General features: G+C 33.4%; 2 protein-coding genes across 2 annotated transcripts; both read left to right on the top strand.

The window, feature by feature from the left end:
- The first annotated feature begins 4,904 nt into the window (after positions 1 to 4,904).
- Positions 4,905 to 7,494, top strand: LOC129875103 (late embryogenesis abundant protein 76-like). The gene is made up of 2 exons (XM_055950537.1): positions 4,905 to 5,257; positions 6,719 to 7,494. Exons 1-2 carry the CDS (start codon positions 5,066 to 5,068, stop codon positions 7,373 to 7,375), a joined length of 849 nt encoding a protein of 282 aa, XP_055806512.1. The 5' UTR covers positions 4,905 to 5,065; the 3' UTR covers positions 7,376 to 7,494.
- A 12,614-nt stretch (positions 7,495 to 20,108) lies between these two features.
- Positions 20,109 to 21,100, top strand: LOC129873585 (dof zinc finger protein DOF1.1-like). The gene has a single exon (XM_055948708.1). The coding sequence runs from the start codon at positions 20,109 to 20,111 to the stop codon at positions 21,036 to 21,038; it is 930 nt and encodes a 309-aa protein (XP_055804683.1). The 3' UTR covers positions 21,039 to 21,100.
- The last annotated feature ends 325 nt before the right edge of the window (positions 21,101 to 21,425 follow it).

Raw genomic sequence — 21,425 nt, 5'->3', positions numbered from 1 at the left:
AACCGCACTTTCTTTGATGAACTGTATAATCGATCTCAACCACACACATTCTTTACTTGCTTCATTAATTACTATTATTTCAGCATGATTTGAAGAAGTAGCAACTATAGACTACTTTGTAGATCGCCATGATATAGCAGTTCCTCCGTGTGTAAACAGATAACCTATCTGAGATCGAAATTTATGAGGGTCTGATAAATAATCTGCATCTGAATAACCAATAAGGTCTGCGCAACCTTTGTTAGTATAAAACAAACTCATATCAATAGTACCCTTCAGGTATCGCAAAATGTGTTTGATACCGTTCCAATGCCTTTGCGTTGAGGATGAACTATACCTTGCCAGCAAATCAACAGAAAATATTATATGAGGTCTGATTGCGTTAGCAAGATACATAAGTGCACCAATTGCACTAAGATATGGTACTTCAGGACCAAGAAGTTCTTCGTCCTCTTCTGAAGGTCGAAATGGATTTTTTTCCACTTCAAGTGATTGAACAACCATTGGAAAACTTAATAGATGTGCTTTGTCCATGTAAAATCTTTTTAAGATTTACTCAGTGTAGACAAATTGATGGACAAAAACCCCGTCTGCTAAATATTTAATTTGCAGACCTAGACAAAGTTTTGTCTTTTCAAGGTCTTTCATCTCAAATTCTTTCTTTAGATACTCAATCTCCTTTTGGACCTCTTCAGGGGTTCTAATGAGATTTATATCATCAACATAAATGGCGAGTATAAAAAACTCTGATTCCGTTTTATTAATAAAAACACATGGACAAATAACATCATTAATATAGCTTATATTTATTAAGTATTCACTTAAGCGATTATACCACATGCGCCCTGATTGTTTCAGACCATATAATGATCTTTGCAGTTTTATTGAGTATATTTCTCGTGACTTTTTACATGCTGCAGACAATTTTAATCCTGCTGAAATTTTTATGTAAATTTCATTATCAAGTAAATCATAAAGGTAAGTTGTAACTACATCCATTAGATGTATTTTAAGATTTTTATATACAGCTAAATTGATGAGATATCGAAAAGTTATTTCATCCATAATCGGTGAATATATTTCTCTATAGGTGACTCTGGGTTTTGAGAGAATCCTTGTGCAACAAGGCGAGTCTTGTATCTTATAATTTCATTTCTCTCATTTTATTTCGTACAGAAACCCATTTATAGACAACTGGTTTTACACCTTCTGGAGTTTGGACTACAGGTCCAAAAACCTCACATTTAGCAAGCGAGTCTAATTCTGATTGAATTGTCTTTTGCCATTCTGGCCAATCACATCTACGTTGACATTCTTCGACGGATTTAGACTCAAAATTTTCACTATCTTGCATAAGGTTAATTGTAAAATTATATGCAAAAACATTATCCACCGTAATTTTCGATCGATCTAGATTTATCTCATCACCCGCAGAAATTATTAAAATTTCTTCATTCACTTGAGTCTCGAGCTCACTGATTTCTTCAGAAATATCAAGAGTACGCAAATCTTGACCTTCTTCAGGAGGTTTTTTTGTAGTATTATTTTTTACGCTTCTCTTTCTAGGATTTTTATCCTTTGAACCCAATGGTCTACCACGCTTCAGGCGTGTTTCTGATTCAGAATCTATGATACTAGCAGATGGTCCTTTTGGGACATCAATTCGGATAAGCACATTCACTGCAGGGATATGTAACTTAGTTACTGGTGGCAAATCAATAAATGCATCTGGCATTTGATTTGCTATTTTCTGTAAGTGGATGATCTTCTGGACCTCCTGCTCATATGTGTGGGTACGTGGATCAAAATGTGATAGTGATAAAACTTTCCACGCAATTTCTTTTTCTTTTTCGGTTTCTTTTTCTCTCCCCCTAATGGAGGGAAAAGTGTTTCATCAAACCGACAAACTGCAAATTGAGCACTAAATAAATCTCTAGTCAATGGTTCAAGGTATCGAATTATGGAAGGTGAGTCAAACCCAACGTATATGCCCAACCTTTGTTAAGGCCCATTTTTGTCCGTTGTGGTGGTGCTACAGGCACGTACACTACATAATAAAAAAAATTTAAATGGGCTATATTGGGTTCATGACCATATACTAATTGTGACGAAGAGTATTTATTATAATGTGTCGATCTGAGACATACAAGTGTTGTCGCATGTAAGATAGCATGACCCCAAACAGTAATTGACAATTTTATTTTCATTAGTAGAGGTCTTGCTATCAATTGTAGACGCTTCATAAATGACTTTGCAAGGCCATTTTGAGTATGAACATGAGCAATATAATATTTAATTTTTATCCCAATTGATAAGCAATAATCATTAAAAGCTTGGGAGGTAAATTCTCCAGCATTATCAAGGCGAATGGCCTTAATTGGATAATTTGAGAATTGCGTCCTTAATTTTATTATTTGTGCCAATAATTTTGCAAATACCAGGTTGCGGGATGATTAGAGGCACACATGAGACCATCTAGATGATGCATCTATTAGAATCATAAAATCTCTAAAAAATCCACTAGGTGGATGAATAAGTCCACATATATCTCCATGTATACGCTGTAAAAAGTCAGGAGATTCGATGTCGACCTTCAGGATCGATGGTCTGACAATTAATTTGCCTTGATAACAAGCAGCACATGAAAATTCATCATTTGTAAGAATCTTCTGGTTCTTTAATGGATGTCCAGTTGAATTTTCAAGAATTCGCCTTATCATTATTGATCCAGGATGACATATTCAATCATGCCATAACACAAATGTATTTGGATCAGTAAACTTCTGGTTTACGATCATATGTGCTTCAATTGCACTAATTTTTGCACAATATAGTTCAGAGGACAAATTTAGTAATTTTTCCAAAATATATTTTTGGCCAGAGACACTCTTGGTTATACCAAGATATTCAATATTCATTTTATTTAGTGTCTCTACATGATATCCATTTCTGCGGATATCTTTAAAACTTAACAAGTTTCTAGGAGATTTAGAAGAGAATAGTGCATCTTCTATAACAATTTTTGTCCCCTCAGGCAGAATTATAATAGCTCTTCCGGAGCCTTCTATCATTTTTGAATTATCAAAAATTATAGTAACATTAGCTTTTCTTCTAAGCAAATTGAAATAATATTTATCGTCTTTAAAAATAGCATGAGTTGTTTCACTATCAATTACATAAATATTCTCTTGATTTATCATTGATCCAAATAAGATTTGAGGCATTTTCATATTTTCTTCAATAAGAAATAAAATAAGTATTAACACATGGTATATTACACAAATTTTATTTATTTACATTGACTAGGAAAATACAAACATCATATTTAATATAGATAAAAAGAAAAATATTTACATATTATTAGTCCTATCAATATTCATATTTTTGTCTGAAAAATGAAAGAAGTCAGCTACATCAAGGTGCATAGGCTCTATATTATCTTCAGAGATAAAGTTTGTCTCTGAATTATTTTCTGCCATTTTCAGGGATGCCTGATATAGCTGAACAAGACGCTTTGATGACCGGCAAGTCCGCGATCAGTGCCCCACACCTCCACATCTATAACATATGCTTTTTGAATTTTTCTTGGGTAAAGCTTCAGGCTTTTCACTCTTCTTTTTATATTGCTGATTATTTTTCGGTGTCAGCCGAGCATTATGATTAAAATTTCTTCTTTGACCACGATCACGACCACGACTTGGGCTATGACCTCTTTCTCGTTGGTTATATTTTGCCTGATTCACTTCAGAAAATGGCAAAGAACCAACAAGCCGACTATCATGATTTTTCATTAATAATTCATTGTGGTGTTCAGCAATCGGAAGTTGAGAAAGTAATTCAGAATATTTTTTAAACCCTTGTTCATGATATTGTTGCTGCAGGAGTATATTCGTGGGTGGAAATGTGGAGTATGTTTTTTCTAGTTTATCCTGCTCAGTGATTTTTTCTCCGCATAAATTTAACTGAGCTATAATTCTAAACAGAGCAGAATTATATTCAGTTATATTTTTGAAATTCATTAATCTCAGATTTAGTCAATCATGACGAGCTTGTGGAAGCATGACCAACTACAAGTGGTCATATTTTTCTTTTAAATTTTTTCACAATTTAATGAGGTCTTTTAATGTGAGATATTGTAATTTTAGCCCCTCGTTAAGATGGTGGCGGAGAAATATCATGGCTTTAGCACGGTCTTGATTGGATGCCGTATTGTCATATTTAATAGTGTCTGCCAGACCCATTGATTCTGAATGAATTTCGGCATCAAGTGCCATGATGAGTAGCCTTTTCAAGAAATGTTCAGAGTCACAAATTCAAGTTTTGAAATATTTGCCATTTTATGACAATAAAATTAAATAAAATTATTTTCACTTTTTGTTACCTTGAAAAAAAATAGCTGAAGCTTCATGCTGATAACGTGTTATATAATAACTTATTTTAGTAAATAGCAAAGTAATTAAAAAGAGATATATTGAGAGGAGAAATGAGATACAAAGGAGAGAAAAAAATAATTGCAGTATATGTATTATATCTCTAATCTTCTTCTTGTTGATTGTGCGCGGACTAATTGCCCAACTATTCGAGACACTTATTTATTTGTTGTAACTTTTACATTACATTTCACATTAATGAATAGTAATCGTTTTTAATGATTTAAGTGACTAACAGTGTGACGCTATCCATGATAGTCAAAAAATATGTCGGCACCAAAAGAGGTTAGGTAAATGCTCAAAATTGTGTTTTGCATCAACTGTGCCAAATATCTTGTAATAAAAAAAAAAGGAAAAAGGAGGGTCAATTGCATCTCTGCATAACACCAATCACAACTTGTGCGTCGTGTAACAATTTTGAATGTTTTCTCTATACGTGGCGTTTACAACCAAACGTGTCACACTATTAAGACGACACCAATTTCTTCATCTTTTGCAACTTTGTCACTATAACATCAAAGCCATTTGCCGAATGAAAATTTGCAAATTGTGCAAACCCGTATCACAGAAACTGCAATAAATCTCTCACAAAAAAAGAAACTCTCAACCTTAAATTTTTCTCATAGCAAAAAAGAATGGCAGCGATGTCAATCACTACAAACGCCATTTTGAACCTGTCAAAGGCACTTCCTCGACCCTCTTCAATTTTCCTTCGCCGCAATGTCTCCTTCTTTAACCCTTCGAAGACTATTCCTCAAACAACCTCTCTTGTTATTCGACACAAAATCTCCCATGTCTGCTTCTCATCTTCCCCTAATCAATCTGAGGTATTATTGTAGTAATATTTTTGTTTCCTTCATTTCTTTATGGATGTATCTTTCATACGTTTTGACTGTCTAAATGAAGAAATTAGGGGGGAAATGCGCCTCCTCTAATTCACTTAAAATGAAAGTGAAATAGAACCACTTCAGACAATCAAATATACCCTCTCAGTTTTAATTTGTTTGTTCTGCTTTTGACTTAAGCACTAATTTTGAAAAAAATAAAAGAGACTTGAACCTTTATGATCTTATATTTAAAATGTGTCAAATGTACCAAATGATTTTTAATCTTCTCATTCTAAACATGTTAGGTAGAAAATTTGATTGAAGAGACAAAAAGGTAGTGTCAATTGTTTTTTTAAAACCGACTTAAAAGTAGTAGGACAAAGAAATGGAGTACTTGTTCAATTATTAGTCTATTGTAATTAGGAACCGATAAACAGCACTAAATTGATAAATTCAATCAAATCGGAAAAAAAAAATCTGATTAGTGGTTTGGTTTGACTTGGTTTGGTGTTAGAAAAAAAAATTCGATCATTATAGGTTGGGTTGGTTTTAACTTAAAAAAAAGTCAAATCGAATTCAAACCGACCCGATTATAGATATATTACTTTTAAATTATTTTATACATAAAAATATTTATTAAAATATAATTTATAAATATTTTTTAAAATTTTTTCATAATTTTTGTTTTTTTCTTACCTTTAGATTTGGACTTGAGAAGCCATTTAAATAATATACAAAAAAAAAAGCTCATCTTATAAAGTTATATTATAAAGTTAAAACTTCAATGTTCTGCCTTCATTTTATATATTTTATATGTTGATATTTTGTACTAAATTTTTTTTTAAGAAGCACTTCTGTGCGAGAAATAAAAAAAGCTCATCTAATAAAGTTATATTATAAAGTTTATATGTTGATATTTTGTATTAGAAATTTTTTTAAGAAGCACTTTTGTGCGAGAATATCGAGAAACTCTCGAAAAATTGATATCGAAAAATTTAATTTTTTTATTAGTTTGATTTATAAAAAATCCGAATCAAACTTCTTTGTTACCAATCATCTCTAAATAGATCTAGTCACTTGCAGTTACTTTTGAATCAGATCGTATAAATATATTTTTACGCTGTTTTGTCGACTTTTTTTCACTTTATTTGTAGCTATAAGGAATTACTCAGCTACCTCTGAAGTGGTCTAATAGTGTAAAGAAAAAAATTGATCGTCGGGAGCTGAGCTTTTCTTTTTTAGTGTTTTGCTAGCTTGTTACAAAATCGATTTTACAACTTTAGATCAGTGGCCCCCCTTAATTAAAAAAAATAAAATTAGTGCTCCGATACCATTTTAAATTATGTTGGAACATTATACATTTCATTTTATGTTTGGAGGACTCAAATGTATTTTCAATTTATGGAATTATACTGTGTGTATGTTGTTGGACTCAAATGTTTTTCTATTTGTGTTTTCAAGGGACTCCATGCATCAGAAGATTTAAAAAGAAGGCAAGACTTCGATAGAGGTGTTAAAGAAGAGAAATCTCCTATGAGGGAGATGGCTAATAAAACAAAAGACGATGTGAAAGAGTCCATGGATGAAACTAAGCGGACAGCCGAAGACATGAAGGAGAAAACGAACCAAAGCGCAGAGAGCATTAAGGACAAGACGAGCGACATGGCGGGGAAGGTGGCCAACAAAGCTAAAGAAGGGAAAGACACGGCAGCCGAAATGGCACACGACACTACAGAGAGGGAGAAAGAGCGAGCAAATGACATGAAGGAAAAGACTAAAGACACTGCAGGGTCCATGGCTGACAAGACGAAAGAGTACACAGACGATACAAAAGAGGCCACGAAAGAAGGAGCGAGCAAAGTTGCGGAGACAGCACAGGCAATAGCTGATAAAGCTAAGCAAACAATGCAAGATGCTATGGGAGCGGCAAAGGAGACGACTCAGAAGATTAAGGAAACCGTTGTCAGTTCGGACGATGACAGGAAGTTCGCTGAGGATTACATGGAAGATCATATGGGTAATAGGAAGGAAGATACGAGGGAGAAAACTATGGATGAAGATGAGGTGGAGCAGAAGAGGAGGCGTGCAGGGGGATCTGGTGATCACAAGAAGCATTGAGACGGCAAGTGGAAGTTTAAATTGAATAATTTAGTGAAATGTTTTTTTTTTTGCTAATATGTTTGAACTTAGTTCCTTTGCTTGCTTATTTGTAATACAAGCACGGACATATTCACTTAGCTGAATTTGCTTCCCCCAACCCTGCTTTTCTATGAGATTTCGGCTGGCCTAACGGGCGAGTTGATTCGTATTTGTAGGGAAGGCTGAATATTTTGCGGGTTTAAGCCCCTCTAAATCTGCTGAAATTTTTGCGGGTTTAAGCCTCAAATCTGTTTCACCCCATTGTCATTCTTACTTATTATGCGATAAGGATAATAAAATGTTAAAAAGGGTAGTACTTAATACGATAATACCCTAATGGACAGCATGATCATGACCCTAATCAAAATGCACTTATGGCTCTACCAATCGATAGACTCGATATAAATAAAGTATGTTGCGAAATTATTCCTCTTTTTATCTTTGAAGTGATCGCCTCATAAAAGGTAAGGATAGTGTACAATGTCACAACTCCCAGTTACCGGTGAAGGCAGATAGCATCCCCTGGGCCTTCTTTATCAATTGATGTTGTTGGGCAGGGCTTACCTCTGTAGCTTTCGTCTCTCTTTCTGGGCTTGGGCTAAGCAAGGCCGCGATGACAAATTGGTTGCTCAGTCCAACTCCTTGACGCTGGTAATCATTTTGTTTAATTTACATAAATTTCATAATATTAAGAGTTAATTATAAGAGTTAATTATATTATTTTTCTACTCTTTTTTAAATTTTAAAAATTTATGGATTTCGATACAATCACTAGACGTTCGAATACATCAAGCAGACCTCCGGTATTCATTCGCCCAATCTTGTTCAATTCCATCCAAGCTCGATTTTGTCTGAATCTTCGTGGAAGATACGCCCTCTTCCACTGCTGACTATGAACAGTTGACAGCTAATGATTTCTACTTTACTAAGCCAGTTCGGTAAGTTAAGGTCCATGCTTGAAACGAAAAAAAAAAAGAGGAAGGGGAAGGGACGTCCGCATGCACATGGAAGGACGTATCCGAGAGGGGAGTGATGTCATGGGGATGGACATCTGGATACGTAAAGAAAAAGATGTGTCAGAGAGGGGAGGAATGTATTCACATGGAAGGACGTATCCGAAAGGAGAGTGATATGTCACGGGGATGGACATCTGGATACGTAGGAAAAAGATGTGTCAGAGAGGGGAGGAATGTATTTTAGAGGGCAATAGGGATGTATTGAAAGAGATTTTTTGAAATCTTTTAAAATGAAAGAAAATTTTAGAAATTATGATAAAATAAGATATGTATTTTAATATTTTTTTCATAGTTTTTTGGTATACAACCTCGGCATAGGCAATAATGTGACAAAAATGAAAAATTGCCAAGTACTTACAATTTCTAGATAGAATTGGCATGTTTTTAATCAAAAATTTATTTGGCAAAATAAAATCTAAACGAATTGGCATTTAATAGTCATTTATATATCCATCCCACATCAAAATAGGGAAGTGAATTGTTTTTCTTGATATCACGCCCAAAAGTAGAAGGAAATATACTTTAATACCATTAAGTATATAGTTGACCTCCATTCAATTTTGGAGCAAGCAGAAATTTTTTCGTGAAAAATCCATCTCCAATGCCAACCCAAACCGCCTTCAATAGACTAGGATCCTTCTAATAACAACAGAAAATTAACATAACAAGAAGAGAATAAATTTTCTCATATTTACTACATCATAGCATCACCACAATTAAGAGAGATACATACGCCTGAATAGTGAATAACAAAGCAAATTTGTCTTAGGGACATGAACTATTATGCTATCACGCTCGATATCAAGTTTTTTTTTTTTTTTTTTACAGTGTTTAACATTGCGTGATCTTGATATACATGATTCCCATAATAAATGTTGAAATTGAATATTAAAACAATTGCATTGATTGAATATGAGTTATATCCCAATTTTTTATATTCAATATTGATACATAACGGATATCAATTTTGGCTCAAACAAACGCATATAAATCAATATATTTCAACATAAAATTATAAAGGTATATTAATTTACTAGATGAATACGGATCAATGAATATCGATATAGGCAAATGTATATAAATTTATTGGGAGTTTTGGCCATGGCTTCTTGGGTCTATGTTACAAGAAAATAATTAGGAGTCATGCATGGTGCTAACTTTTTGACCGAAAACGTATGAAATGATCATTTTGTACTAACTTCTAAAAACAGGCTATTGTATACGAATTATATGTGTTAATTAGCGTACGGTGCCAAATTCCCGACAAAAAAAGGCGGGGCTGAAGTGTGGACTAGGAATGGCAATAGCGTGGCTAAAATGGAGGTGAAATTGGAAAGTTAGCATTTGACATGAACTCAAAATCAAATCATCTTTATCCAAAAAAATAAATAACTCAAATCATCATTTGGGCAAAGATTAATTTGAAGTTAAAAGTTTGTGAAAAAATATGTGTTGGTGAAATTATAAGATTACAAATTATAATTGAAAAATAAAATGAAGAAATTAACTTCACTTCTTGGCTGAGGCGCGGATATCTCACTCTCTTTAAGGAGATTCAAGCCCACTGCAGTAAATCGTTTCACTGGTCCAGCAGTAGTCCTCTTGACTTGTCCCCTCCAGGATACAACAGCCTTATCACAAAAATGTAACTCAACAAACTCTGGACAAGAGTTGAGTTTAAAGCTCTACACAAAGAACACCTCCATTCAACTAATAAGAACTCTCTTTTTTATATAAACTTAACTCTCTCAATTTTTTCTTCTCTTATTCTTATTTCAAAACAAAGAAGACCTCTCTATTTATAGGAGAGAAAATCATACAAAGATGAAAAAATAATAGAATGTCATCATTATCATCATTTAGTGTACCATTATGATTTAGTGCACCACTTATTAGTGATAATTAGATTTAAAATACATAATAATATGATTTAGTGCACCACTTATTAGTGATAATTAGATTTAAAATACATAATGGAATGATTTAGTCTTGCATTAAATAAAGATGATAATGAAAGACATTTTTATGCACTAAAGAAAGAATAATAAAGATGACATTAAATGTCATCAATGGACAATTGCTAAAATTGCAATTTAATAAAATGTTAAAATGTTCACACACTAACAATCCCCCACTCATTTTAATATTGTATAAGAGAGTTTATCAGCTGAAGGAAGATTACTATACATAATGAAAGTGTGCTCTGCATTGAACCTCCACTTAGTGAAACAATAACTTTTACTCCAGAGTCGTAGTGGTCTCAGACTTGAACTATGACTGCTTAAGGGACATAAAATATTACTGCTCACACATAGTAATCAAGGTATTGTCACAAGCTTTATAAGCCAGCACATTACGGCCTTGTGCTATCCCAATTTTATGAGTGCTTTTGAGAATAAGCCTAATTCTCATAGGAAACGGCCTACTTCCATACTCACATAGGTGAAATCTATCAAGAGTGCTCCTGTAAATTTAACACTCCACCCATACGGGCTACAGATTTTCATTAAGAGTTATTTAAACTCAACCTCCTCAATTCACTACAGGAAACAATGCACTCACATCATAGGGAGGGAATAAAAATAGTGCATTTTTTTTCACAACAAGTCATCATATGATTCGTTTTTCCCATTGAACCTGGTTATAGGATCTCTAGTCTCCAAGTTGGGTTTCCTCATATATGACTCATGGATTTATAGGCTTCAATCCCATCCCCCTCGATGTGCTCCAGACCTTTTCTCTTGTTAAGGCCTTAGTAAGAGGATCTGCAAGATTTTCACAAGATTTGACATAATCAACATTAATGGTACCACTTGTCAAATATGATCTTACATTACTGTGTTTCCTCCTTATAGGTCTGGATTTACCGTTGTAATAACGATTTTGAACTCTACCAATTGCTGCAGTGCTATCACAATGAATTAAAATTGGAGGAATTGGTTTTTCAAAATAAGGTATTTAAAATAATAAATCTCTTAACCAATTCGCTTCCTCACTAGCTGAAGCTAAAGCAATTAGTTCAGCCTCCATGGTAGAGTTAGCAATTATAGTTTGTTTTTTTGATTTCCAACAAACAGCACCACCACCCAATGTAAAAATATAACCAGTGGTAGAACAGGAATCACCTGCTAGAGTGTTCCAATCTGCATCAGAAAAGCCTTCAAGTACAGCAGGATATTTTTTATAGAACAAACCACAAGTTTTTGTTCCAATTAAATATCTCATAACTCTTGTTATAGCATGCCAATGTTCATTACCTGGCTTGCTAGTAAACCTGCTAAGTACTCCTACTGCATATGCAATATCAGGCCTAGTGCAATCAGTCACATATCTCAAACTTCCAATTACGCTAGCATATTCCTTTTGATTTATCACATCAATTTCACTTTGAACAGGAAACAAGTGTACACTTGAATCAAAAGGAGTTAAAACATGCTTGCAATCAAGAAAGTTATATTTTTTTAAAATTTTCTTAACATAATGTGACTAGTCAAGGAAAATTCCATCACATGTTCTAGTAATTTTTATTCCTAGAATAAAATTTGCCTCACCAAGATCTTTCATATCAAAATGGCTTCTAAGAATGTTCTTAGTATCATCAATAACATTCATATTCGAGCCAAAGATCAATAAATCATCAACATATAGGCAAATAATAACATGTGTATTATTCCAAGACTTATGATATATGCACTTATCACACTCATTTGTTTTAAAATCATTTTCAATCATGCAGGAATCAAACTTTTCATGCCATTGCTTTGGTGCCTGTTTCAAGCCATATAGGGATTTAGTAAGTTTACATACTTTGTTTTCTTGGCCTGCTTCAACAAAACCTTCAGGTTGTTCCATATAAATTTTTTCATTAAGTTCTCCATTTAAAAAAGCAGTTTTTACATCCATTTGATGAATATGCAAATCAAAAATTGCAGCCATAGCAATTAAAAGTCTAATGGATGTAATTCTTGTAACCGGAGAAAAAGTATCAAAAAACTCTAGGCCTTCTAGTTGCTTAAACCCTTTAGCAACTAGTCTAGCCTTATATTTATCGATTGATCCATCTGGTTTTAACTTTTTTCGTAAGACCCATTTGCAACCAATTGTTTTACAACCTGGTGGTAAATCAACTAACTTCCAAGTTTTATTAGAAATTAGTGATTCCATTTCATCATTTACAGTCTCTTTTCAAAAAATAGAATCATACGAAGATAAAGCTTCTTGTAAAGTGAAAGGGTCATCTCCAACATTAAAAACATAAAAATCAGACCCAAAATCTTTTTCTACTCTAGCTGTTTTACTTCTTCTTAACTCAAAATCATCAATTTCTTTATTTTTTAAAATGGAAGAAGAAGAACTAGGTAGTGATAAAATATTTTGTTCAATTCTTTGACCCCCACTATTTTTAGAATCAAAAGGAAATTTATTTTCATGAAAAATAGCATCACCTGATTCTATTACAATATTATCTTCAAGATTAAAAAATCTATAGGCTGTACTATTTGAAGCATAACCAAGAAAAGCACAAGTAGTAACTTTCTTACCCAATTTTGTAACTTTGGGATCCATTAGCCTCACAAAGGCTAGACAACCCCAAACTCTTAGATATCCCAAATTTGGCTTATGACCTTTCCACAACTCAAAAGGTGTTAGTTTAGTCTTTTTATGAGGCACTCGATTTAACACATAACACGCAGTCAAAATAGCTTCACCCCAAAAATTCAAAGGTGCATTTGACTCAATAAGCATGGCATTAGTCAATTCAACCAAAGTTCTATTTTTCCTTTCCGCTACACTATTAGATGAAGGTGAATAAGGAGGAGTAGTTTCATGAATTATCCCCAATGATCTAACAAAAGAATTAAACTCATTTGACTCATATTCACGGTATCTATCACTTCTAATTCTTTTTATTTTCTTCCCAAACTGATTTTCAACCTCATGGAGAAAAAATTTAAAATTTTCAAAAGCATCACTTTTATTTTTTATTAAGTAAACATATGTAAACTTAGAAAAATCATCAATGAAAGTAATAAAATATCTATTTCCTCCACGAGTTAAAATTCGTCCAAGTTCACAAATATCAGTGTGAACTAATTCTAATAAATCAGTTTTTCTTTCAACTTTAAAATGAGGCCTTTTAGTGATTTTTTCTTTACTACAAGCTTCACACTTTTCAAAATTCTTTTTAATCACTGGGATTAATCCTAAATTACTCACGATTCCAACATAACGATCATTAATATGACACAAACGAGCATGCCAAAAATTAGTAGAAGAAAGCATGTAAACAGAAGTAGAAATTTTATTCACTTCAACATTCAGTTTAAACATCCCATCACAAGCATACCCCTTTCCCACAAAAATACCTTTTTTCACAATTACATATTGATCAGATTCAATAATTTGTTTAAAGCCTGCTTTATTAAGAAGAAAACTAGACATCAAGTTTTTTCTCATGGAAGGAGTATAAAGTACATCTTTCAAAGTTAATATCCTTCCAGAGGTAAAACACAATTCGACATCTCCCGTTCCAAGCACTTGAGTAGTATGAGAATCACCGAGCATGATGGTTTTGGGCTCTCCAAAAGGAGTATATTTTTTAAACCAATCTTTGTCATAACAGACATGACGGTTTGCACCAGAGTCAGACCACCATCCATCAACATTCTCAACCATGTTTATGTCTGTAATCATTGCCACAAAAGGCTCTTCGGTAACGTTTGCCTGAGGTATAGGACCACGTTTCCGGTATCTGCAAAATCGAGCAATATGCCCACTCTTGCCACAGACAAAGCACGGTCCTTTATCATAAACTTGTTAATTTTGTGCTTGGCTATTTTCACCATTATTTTTCTTGTGAAGTCTACCATTATTTTTCTTGAACTTTTTCTTCTTAGGCTTCAAAGAGGTATTTTTGTTAGATTCAGGAGTAACATATTTTGAAGTAACTAAATTTACCTTCGTTGTGATGTTGCTCTCTTCATTTTGTAAAAGTGCATCTTGGCCCCTTGCCTCCTCTTCCATGCGGATTTTCTTTATCAAAGTCTCAAGAGAGGTTTCCTTTTGTTTGTGGCGCATAGTTTTTTGAAGCTCCTTCCATGAAGGTGGAAGTTTGTCTATTATGCCACAAACAATAAGGTTGTCTCCAATTTTGACTTCCTCGGACCTGAGCTCTCCAACGATCATTATAAAATCTTGAGCTTGGTCTATCACTGATTTATCATCCACCATTTGGAAACGAAAAAATCGACTAGCAGCATATTTTTTCGCTACAGCTTCTTCGGTATCATATTTACTCTGCAATGCTTTCCATATTTTCTTTGCACTAGAGTAAGTTCTATCATAATAATCATAAAAATTATCAGATAGACAATTCAGAATATAATACCGACACTTGTAGGAATCATTATTGTACTTTTCCACTTTCTCTTGATGAGAAATAAGTTCATCGTTATCCATGGAGAGGATGTCAACTTTATTAGGATTTTTTTAGTTAACACATATGAAACATTGAGAAGACTTAAGTAGAAAAGTACTTTACCCTTCCATCTCTTGAAATGATTACCATTAAACCGAAATGGTTTGTTTAGATCTCCCATCTTGATATCCGCGGATTTTTCAATTGTAGCCATATTGAATCTCCTTAAAATTGTTGGTGAAATTATAAGATTACAAATTATAATTGAAAAATAAAATGAAGAAATTAACTTCACTTCTTGGCTGAGGCGCGAATATCTCACTCTCTTTAAGGAGATTCAAGCCCACTGCAGTAAATCGTTTCACTGGTCCAGCAGTAGTCCTCTTGACTTGTCCCCTCCAGGATACAACAGCCTTATCACAAAAATGTAACTCAACAAACTCTGGACAAGAGTTGAGTTTAAAGCTCTACACAAAGAACACCTCCATTCAACTAATAAGAACTCTCTTTTTTATATAAACTTAACTCTCTCAATTTTTTCTTCTCTTATTCTTATTTCAAAACAAAGAAGACCTCTCTATTTATAGGAGAGAAAATCATACAAAGATGAAAAAATAATAGAATGTCATCATTATCATCATTTAGTGTACCATTATGATTTAGTGCACCACTTATTAGTGATAATTAGATTTAAAATACATAATAATATGATTTAGTGCACCACTTATTAGTGATAATTAGATTTAAAATACATAATGGAATGATTTAGTCTTGCATTAAATAAAGATGATAATGAAAGACATTTTTATGCACTAAAGAAAGAATAATAAAGATGACATTAAATGTCATCAATGGACAATTGCTAAAATTGCAATTTAATAAAATGTTAAAATGTTCACACACTAACAATATGTTTTTTTAAAATAAATATGATTGATAAAGTGGGTTTGGGTAATTACTTACGTAAAAAAATGGATATATTTTGCAAAATTTTGAATTATTGACCAAGTTTTAAATTTTAAAAAAATAAATTGAAGTTGAAGTTCTACATTTGAGGTGAATTTGGGATTTGAAATCAGAATTTTAAGTTGAAGTTTTATTCATAATGGGATACATAAACACATTTAAAATCAAAATTTAAAATCACGATTTCAATTATGTCTAAATGACACCTAAGGCCTGTTTGGATAAGTGATACGAAATCACGATTTGAAATCAGATTAATTTGAATTTGAAGTTTGATTTGATTTGTATATGCAATTAAATTTTTAAATTGTATTTTTTTCTCATAGACTTTTTTTGAAAAAAATGGAATTTAAGTTATAATTTTCTCAAGCTAAGATCATTCTCTTAAAGGTGAGATAGGAAAGGGAAGATTATGGAAGAAGGAAATGGACATTAAGATTATTTTCTTAGAGGTGAAATAGGATATGGAAGATTATGGAAGAGGGAAATGGACATTATAATTTTCTTAGAGGTGAAATAGAAAAGGGAAGACTATGGAAGAGGAAAATGGACATTAAGATTATTTTCTTAAAGGTGAAATAGGAAAAGGAAGATTATTGGAAGAGGAAAAAAGACATGATGTTTTCTCCACGAGTAGTTCGTTGGGACAACTTCCAGAGGTTACCTCTAATCTCCTAGTAAAATTCAGACGAATTTGTTGCTTTGTGAACTTGTATTTTCAAAACAAAATGAAGATAAGCCCAATAACATTGGGCCTTAACTCGTACCACAATAAGTTGTGGTGACATCATCAAGTGTATTTGGAATGATAAAATTTTATTTTTTAAAAACAGAAATTTAATCATCTTATAAGTTATAATGTAAATTAATTTAGACTTCAAATTTAAACCCCTGGTGCCATCTAAACAGAAGTCTATGTATATAATATTGAATTAGCAACCTCTAGAAATAGTCCCTTACCAATGTCTATCAATAGTATAGTAACTTAATGAATCTCTCTCTATATATATGCCTATGTGCCTTTAATATATATGGTTTATTAAAGATATATACGATGTAGATTTAAATATGTGTATAATTATAAATGGTGATTGGGTAGTAAGCTACATTGGTAATCTTCACGTCACAAATAATGAAAAAGCAAAATTACTAGCCCTCCTATAGGGTCTCAAACTAGCGTTAGAAAGAGGCCTCACACCGCTGGAAATCAACAGGGATTGCAAGGATATTATTAGCTATATTAATAACAATCATTCTCCTTACGAAAACATCTTATGTGATTGCAGGGAGCTAATCAGGAGGCTGGGGAATCCCCCAATACGCCACAGCTTTAGGGAAACTAATCAGGTGGCGGATGCTTTAACTAGGGAGGGCGCAATTCTACGACAGGCTAACTCCCTTTTTTTGTATGAAAATTTCTCTTATGTTTGTTTCAGATAAATTAGCAGCAGGCTCGAATACTTGTAATAGGACTAAGTTTTGTCAAGGTACAAATTTTTGTACATCCCCTCCCCTAACTCCCGTAGTAATAGGCGTCTTCAACACCGCCAATCCCACATGATGCATATTTATGATTAATATATAAATCCTGTTTTAACCCCCGCCAAAAAAGTGTATGGGTGTATTTATACAGTTTGGGGGCACTTGTAACTTCAATTGGTAATGCTTTCTACCACATCCATAGGTCCTCCGAATCTAAAGCTATGCATTACGTTACGTGCTTAAGTGGCAAATAGTATAGTACTATTCTTCTAGCTGCTGGGACGGAGCCAGCGTGAAGTAGGGGTTTATCCGAATTATTTTGGCGAAAAATTATATTATTTATACATCATTAAAATTATTTTATATATATATATATAGTAGATGTCGAATCCATTTAAACTAGTTCATGTATTTACTTCTTCAAATTTTAAACACTCTATGTAAAAATCCTGACTCCACTGCTCTAGGGTTGGCTCCCTTCTTTTTGGTCCCGAGACTATTTTATGTACGGGTGACAAAATAAATTCACATAAATATGTTCCATTTAAATTAGGTGGGTTCTTAATATTTTGAGTAATGACTCATTTCACCGCAAGAAAATATGAATTTAGCCACAAAATTTTTCAGCAATTCCTAGTTAATTTATCATTAAAATCTTTTTAGCATATTAAATTTTCTTATAATCGGTAACTAAATGAAATCAATATGTAAATTTTATTGTTTAAATAAAATTTTATTGATTGCTAATTCCTTGATTTAGTGGTGTTTGTTAGCTCATTTAGTCAAAGACTAAAGAGTCGTTTGGTGTAAGGGATAAATATAAATAGTCCTAAAAAAATAGTCTAGAGATAAAGTTTGATGTCTTATTTGGTTGAGAAATTTAAGATAACTTATCCTACCATTTATACTATAGTGATGGAATAAGTTATTCATATAAACCAAACGACCCCTTAAAAGTAATCTTTAGCTAGCGGGTCGTTATAACCCATTTTCATTAACTTTTACTAGCACGTTTTCAGCTTAACCCAATTCACACACTTGACATCCCTAGTTTTTTTGTGTGTAAGATAGCATCCCATTCTGTTTCATGTTATGTGTGTAAATTCAAATGGGCACAAAATTTAGAAATATTTAAAATATCAAACTTTATGAATATAAATATGTGTACAGCATACACAAAAATATGTCAACTGATAAATCTTTCGTCATGTCATTCACATATTTTATGTGTTTAACTTGCTATCATCTAACAGACATTTAAGATACGCATAAGTTTTTTTTTCAAAATTTAAATTGATAACTATCTAATAAACAATTTATTATATATTCAATATTCAGATATTTAATTAAAATAAATCATAGTTTTGATATCTAAATAAAATTTATTTATAATTAATGCAAATATAAATAATATAAATATTACTAATACACTCTATTTAACATTATTTTTATATATTTTACCAAACGACCCCTATGTTTAAAGAAATTATTGATAGTACTTTATTAAGCCTTTTGATAAACATCTCTAGACACATAGCAAGGAACTCTCCATAAATAAGAAAAGAAAGGAACTTTTTCCCCAAATTATTTAATAATTCTAAAAGGAATAAGTGTGATTCTTCATTTTTTTTCTTTGGGTAGTTTATGTCAAGTCAATCGAGTTGCCAATTTCGGTGTCAATAATCTTATGAACAATGGACGTGGGTGTATCAGTCTTTAACTTTTTGATAAAGCATCAACATGTCAGAGTTACAATGTTCTTCTTGAAGAGAGAGAGAGAGAGAGAGAGAGTGCAATTAAAAATCTAAGTGGAGAATCAAAGATGACTAAGCTGACACACCTAACACAACCCATTTGAAAACAATTAACCGCCACCTCCTTCCGGCCTCTCTCTGCCGCCGCCGCCGCCTTCAATTCCTCCCCTAGTGGTCCACATAAAAATAACACACCTATATATAATATCCTATTGCTACTGTACTTGTTTGTGTCATTGATCACTTGTCCATATATAAATTCTCTCTCTTCCTCTCTCTCTTATGAGCTAGGAGTTTTACTTTTGATGTAGAAAGCAATTAAAATTTATTTGTCGTTATTGCCAAATTCTTGTCTGCTCAGAGTTTGTTGAACTGAAAATTATGGCTTCTTTCCTTTATTTGTTGAGACGAGATTGAACACAAACGAAACAGAAACAGAACTTAAACCATACCTCCTTGATCGGTCCCATCTCAGTATTCTCCTCACTTTAACTGAACATTCATATGTAGACACGCACGCCTATTTGCCCCCACCCCCTCAATTTACCCCTTACTCCAACCATTTTTTTTCCTTCTAACTTTGTCTAAGCTAAAGATAAAAAAAGACTAGGAGTAAAACATTGCCCCTAGACTTTGTCTTAGTGCAACCTCCGTACACAAAGTCCATCACTATATTTATTTTACTGAAGAACCAAAAAAAAGGCAGGCAGGTGGTGGTAGTTAATATTAATTTCCTTATATCTGTCTTTTTAATGCTTCTTTTCCTCATTTTTTGCAAAGTTGTAATAATCTACTACTGAGATTTTTTTGGGATTTTTGTCTCTTCAATTTTAGTTTCCTTATATATGTGATGACATAATTTCAAATGAAGCATTGACCATATAAACGTTGCCAAGAATTGTTTGAGATTTAATTACAAGCATATCTCTAGGATTGAAAGGTTTGACTTGCATGTGCGCAGTTACTAAGTCAGATTTTGTCATCTGTACAAGAAGAAGAGAAGTTTCAGTATAAAAACTCGTTGAAATTGGTTTCTGTTTTTTTCTATATCACTACGGAAAAAGGGAAAAGGTGAGATGGAGGAGCAATTTGGTGGAAGATCATCAGGAGAGAATGATCGAAATCAGCAGCAAAGGAGAATGAAGATGCCGGAAAACATCTCATCAGCGCCACCACAACCACCGCCGCAGAAATGTCCTCGTTGTGATTCAAACAACACCAAGTTTTGCTACTACAACAACTACAGTTTGACTCAGCCTCGCTATTTCTGCAAGACGTGTAGGAGGTATTGGACTCAAGGCGGAACCCTAAGGAACGTCCCCGTCGGAGGTGGTTGCCGAAAGGGTAAACGAACGATGAAGGCCGGTGGCAGCGGTGGTGTTAATATTAGCGGCGGTTCATCTTCATCAGCTGGTGAAAATTCATCTAGATCTAATCATCATCAAGTACTACAACCGCCACAAATAGCGAATTTATCAGCAGCTGCTGCTGCTGCTTTTTTCTCAGGTAACAATTCGAGATCTCAACCGCCGTCACTTCCATCGATGAGTTCTCTGTATGGTGGTGGTGTTGGTGGAGGATTTTTGTCTTCTTTAGCTGCCATGCAATCAATGAGTCAGTTATCACAAGGTGTCAATATTCAATCTCAGCTTGGGGTAATTTCGGCCAGTAATAACAATAACAACCAATTTGGTAATTTCAATATTCCAACTAGTACTCCTCCTAAGGTTCAAATTAACCAACAAATGGAAAATACTGGATTTTACCAAAAGCCCAATATGGAATCATCTTTTTACCCATCTGATCAAACGTTGCAGTTTCAACCTACAAGGCCTTTGAGTTCATGGACGCAAAGGTTCATCAACAACAACAACAATAATATTTGGCCGAATAGCTCAGCCAGCAACAGCAGCAGCGGAGGTGCTAATGATAGCACCACCGCTGCTGGTGCATCTCTCAGCCCGAATCAGTGGCCCGATCTTCCGGGGCTCGGCCCATCTCCATGAGATTTTAGGGTTTCTTCCCTCTTTTTTTTAATCATACCGAATTAATAGTGTTTCGTCCATGAGATTTTCCTGAACTTTGATCTATCTTCATTAGAAGGAAATGAATGGAAGAAGTTTTTCAACGGTAATTTAATTTCTGCGTTTTTTGTTTCATGTGAAACGCAGAAAATATACTACAGAGAGACATGAATGGGGGAAAAGGTTAAGCTTATCTTAGCTTAGCTAAAATTGTTGTATGATGTATTTTACCTTCTTATAGAGAATTTCTGGATTGGGTTAGGTTTGTATTTTTCAAACTTTTGATCTCAAAAGTTAAATGTGTTTGTATGTTAGAGCCTTATCTTTTTCTTCTCTTTTTTGTTGCTTTAATTCAGCTTTATTAATGTT

Source organism: Solanum dulcamara, chromosome 11 (assembly GCF_947179165.1).
Source record: "Solanum dulcamara chromosome 11, daSolDulc1.2, whole genome shotgun sequence".
Lineage (NCBI taxonomy): Eukaryota > Viridiplantae > Streptophyta > Magnoliopsida > Solanales > Solanaceae > Solanum > Solanum dulcamara.
This window is presented reverse-complemented; position numbering and strand designations above follow the sequence as displayed.